This window comes from Trichechus manatus, unplaced genomic scaffold, assembly GCF_000243295.1.
Source record: "Trichechus manatus latirostris isolate Lorelei unplaced genomic scaffold, TriManLat1.0 scaffold00049, whole genome shotgun sequence".
NCBI lineage: Eukaryota > Metazoa > Chordata > Mammalia > Sirenia > Trichechidae > Trichechus > Trichechus manatus.
In genome coordinates, this window is record NW_004443985.1 from 7,341,678 (window position 1) to 7,346,073 (window position 4,396).

At 47.0% G+C, this 4,396-nt stretch overlaps 1 protein-coding gene across 1 annotated transcript in view; it reads right to left on the bottom strand.

Annotated features, from left to right (window-relative positions):
- The window catches only part of GPD1L (glycerol-3-phosphate dehydrogenase 1 like), a 58,117-nt gene extending 57,927 nt beyond the window's left edge, over positions 1-190 (bottom strand). The window contains exon 1 of the mRNA XM_023732250.1: positions 49-190. Coding sequence (XP_023588018.1) covers positions 49-95 — 47 coding nt within the window. The 5' untranslated portion in view covers positions 96-190. The remainder of the gene's footprint in view (positions 1-48) is intronic.
- Positions 191-4,396: the final 4,206 nt, after the last annotated feature.

A 4,396-nucleotide genomic window follows, 5' to 3' on the forward strand; every position in this document is an offset into this window, starting at 1 on the left:
CAGGGGCTTCCTGGAGGCGGAGCCCGCGCCGCCCGCGCCGCCGCTCACCAGTTCCCCGAGCCCACGATGCACACTTTCAGGGGCGCCGCTGCCATGGCCAGGCCGGAACGCAGGAACCCGGGCCGTGCCTCTCCAGCCCGCCGCCTGCCTCCGCCCGCTCGGCCTTGCCCGGAGCGGCTCCCGGCGGCCCCTCCCCTCCCGTGGCTCCGCCAATGGCCGCGGCCACCCCTGCGCGGACAGCCCGGGCCACAGCTGATAGCTGCGAGGGCCCGCCCCGCCGCTCCCGAGAACCACTGCGCACGCCTGGGCCTGGCTACCCTCCCGCCGGCTCCGGCACCGCCCCCTGCCCGAGGCATGCCGGAACTTGTAGTCCGCACCCTGTGGCCCTGCGCGCTCCTAGACAGCCGCTCTCGCCGCGCCGTGTCCGGCTCCGGGGCATTGCGCAGCGACTGGCGCGCCCGGCGTTGGCTGCTGAACTCCCCCATCCCGGGCAGGCCAGGCCTAACCTAGCTTGCTAAGCTGCCTCAAGAGAGGCTCCCCAAGTTGATTCCATAGCCGACCAGACTGGGGCGATAGTTCAAAGTGCACACACCTGTCTTGTCAGCTTCTGTCTCACTCATACAAACAAAACATAGCCTGGCACTCCCCAGCGTGTTGGAGAACTGGAATCCTCTGAGGCCTTCTAGAGTTGGCTGGGCAGTGCCTGCACTTCAGGGTTGATACCTTTTCTAGTTGTCAAGAGAAAGATCTGGACGTCCAGGGTGTCGCCCCGCCCTCCTTCTCCTCCTTTCTTTTGCCCAGGGACTGTCTTGTCCTCGGACCAGGTGAGTTTGTGGTTCTGAGTAAACATTATTTATTCACTCTGAGGGTCACTCTCTCCCAGGCACAGTGCTAGATACTGTCGGGGGAGGACAAAATGTTTTAAACCAGTGGTATTCATATTAGAGTCACCGGAGCTTTTAAAAATAGCCATGCCCAGGCTCCACCCCAGACCAGTTATATTTCATGGGATGGGATGCCAGCATCAGAATTCTTTTTAAGTTCAAGAGGAGATTGCAAAAGGCAGCCAAGACAAATATCAGTGGAGAGTGGCTCCAGAGATACTCTAATACCTTGAAAAATACTCAGCCTATTAGTTTAATGCTCAGAGTATTAACTTTCGTTTTTGTTTTTACTTCTACATAAACCCGTTGCCACCAAGTGGATTCTGACTCACAGCGACCCTATAGGACGGAGTAGAACTGCCCCCTGCAGTGTCCAAGGAGCGGCTGGTGGATTCGAACTGCCCACCTTTTGGTTAGCAGCCAAGCTCTTAACCACTGCACCACCAGGGCTCCATAGTTAAAATAAGAGATTTATCTGTATTAATTTTTATATTTACTTGAGAAAATACTTAAAGCGTGAGAGACAGAACATTCTCTTCACTCCCTAACTGATGGTTTGCTCTCCATTATTTGCATTAATGAAAGGATGCCTACTCAGGAATGATGCAAAAGATGGAATATTCAAACACTTGTGTTTATTATTATTTTTGTGTTTATTTCTCAAAATGGGTTTGTCAAGTGAAATAATGAAGTCATGTACTTTAGTAGTGCAGTGGGTTGAATTGTGTCTCCCCAAAATGTATGTTGAAGTCCTAACCCCCAGTCCCTGTGAATGTGACTTTATTTGGAAATAGGGTCTTTGCAGATGTAATCAAGTTAAAATCAGGTCACCCTGGATTAAGGTGGGCCCTAAATCCAATGCCTTGTCTCCTTATAACAGAGAAACCACACACACAGAAGAAGGCCCTGTGAAGACTGAGGCAGAGACTGGAGTGATGCGGTTACAAGCCAAGGATTCCTGGGAACCACCAGAAACTAGAAAGAGGAAAGGAAGAATTCTTCCCTAGAGCCTTCAGGGAAAGCTGTGTGCATGTAACAAGGTAAAAAGAGGTGTTACTCTCCAGGCCTTGCCAACACCTTAATTTCTATCTTCTAGCTTCCAGAACTATAGAAGAATAAATTTCTGTTGTTTTAAGCCACCAAGTTTTGCCACCAAGTTTGCCATCATTCACTACAGCTGACCTAGAAAACTGGTACAGGTAGTATACATTCATTACAAAGGTTTATACCAAAGGAGTCATTTTGTGCTTTTGCCTAAAAGTTTTATATCTCACTCGGAAATTCCTATTCCAGAGGGTTACAACTACACCTGCATAATCATGAGCTATCTGTCTGTTCTGCAGACATCATCAGATGGTATTGATTCATCACCTGATATGCCTAACACATTTTGCCTACAGTCGTCACTTTATTTATTTTATAGGCTAGTTGTAAAGATTAAGACAAAAATGAGGGAGGTGAAACTCATTGTTATGGATTGAATTGTGTCCTCCCCAAGTATGTGTCAACTTGGCTAGGCCATGATTCCCAGTGTTGTGTGTTTGTCCTCCATTTTGTGATCTGCGTAATTATCTATGTGTTGTAAATCCTAACCTTTATGATATTAATAAGCAGGATTAGAAGCAGTTATGTTAATAAGACAGGATACGATCTATAGGATTAGATTGTGTCTTGAATCCATCTCTTTTGAGATATAAAAGAGAGAAAAAGGACTTCATACCACCACAAAAGAAGAGCTAGGAGCGGAGTGCATCCTTTGGACCTGGGGTCCCTGCAGGGAGAAACTCCTAGATCCAGGGGAAGAGTAACAACAAGGACCTTCCCCCAGAGCCAACACAGAGAGAAAGCCTTCCCCTGGAGCTGGCACCCTGAATTTGGACTTCTAGCCTGCTAGACTGTGAGAGAATAAATTTCTGTTTGTTAACGCCGTCCACTTGTGGTATTTCTGTTATAACAGCATTAGATAACTAAGACACTCATGAATGAGGTTGAAAGAATAAAGCCAGTTGCAGGAGAATGTATACAGTATGATTCCATTTCTGTTAGTTCCGAAACAACCATAATTAAGCATGTCACTATCAACACTGTTATGGATTGAATTATGTCCCCCCAAAATGTGTTGTAAATCTTAACCCCTGTACTTGTGGATGTAATCCCATTTGGGAATAGGATTTGTTTGTTATGTTAATGAGGTCATATCTGTGTAGGGTCTGTCTTAAGACCATCACTTTTGAGATATAAAAAGAGTAGATTAGGCAGAGAAACCAGGAAGCACAAAAGAAGGTTGATGCCATGTGGCAATTACCGATTACTGAGGAACAGAGAAAGAGAAGCTGGAAGAGACAAGGATTATCCCCTAGAGCCAACAGGGAGATACTTCCCCTAGAGCCAAGTGACCTGAATTCAGACTCCTAAACAGTGAGAAAATAAATGTCTGTTTTTTAAAGCTACCCGGTTACAATATTTCTGTTATAGCAGCAGTAAGAAACTAAGGCAGAAGCGAACATGCATAGTGAAACTGTAAAAGAAAACTAGGGAAAAATAAACTCAGTATGCTAGATCGTGGTTATGGTGGAGGGGAAGGTTGACTATTCTTTACATCTTTTGCATATACTGTAAACATTTCTGTGTATATATTTAATACAAATTGCAGGGGAGGGGAGAAGATACAGTACAGAAGGGAGATAAAAGCCAAATGAAACACAGGCAGTAAGAACGAGTGATCAGGTTCCCAATTTTGAGATACTCGGTCTTCTGCCAGTCCCACTCCTGGTTGTCTAAAATGGCGGTGCTGATGATGCTGGCCTTCTGTGTGCCACCTTCCCCAGGAAGGTTTGAACAGCCTGGATGACTTTTTGTGACAGTGCCAACTCTTCTGAGACCTGGAGAAACCATAAAGTGTCTATGAAGTCCAGGGAAACAATGTCTCTGACAACATGGCTGGTGTGTGCGTGTAACAAGGTAAGAAGAGGTGTTACTCTCTAGGCAGCTAGAAGTAGCCAGGCAACACGTTTGAAACTCTGCCCAGCAATCTCCTTAGCTAGGTCACTGAGTTCATGAAGTACGTTTCCTATTTTCTGTATTACGGGAGGCAATGGCAACAGTGTTGCCAAACTTCCCTGTATAACCAGGGTCCACTTTCCTCCAGCTCCCGATAGCATTTTCCTGGCTTCTGTTAAGCCCTGCCACCAGCCTCTTCCAGGCCCCTCAGGCTGTCATTGACACCCTCCTGGAGGCCTTTCTGGCTTCTACCTGCTGCCCAGTTGCAAAGTCAGTGTGGCATGCTATAACAACAGCCGCACTCCACTTCCAGGTATCAGAATCTGTTCTGGTTATCACTTGTTGCATAACAAATCATCCGAAAACTTAGTGGTTTAAAAGAGATGGATGGATGGATGGATGGATGGATGGATGGACGGATGGACGGATGGAGGATGGATGGTGGATGGATAGATGGATGGATGGATGGATGGAGGATGGATGGTGGATGGATGGATGGATGGATGGATGGA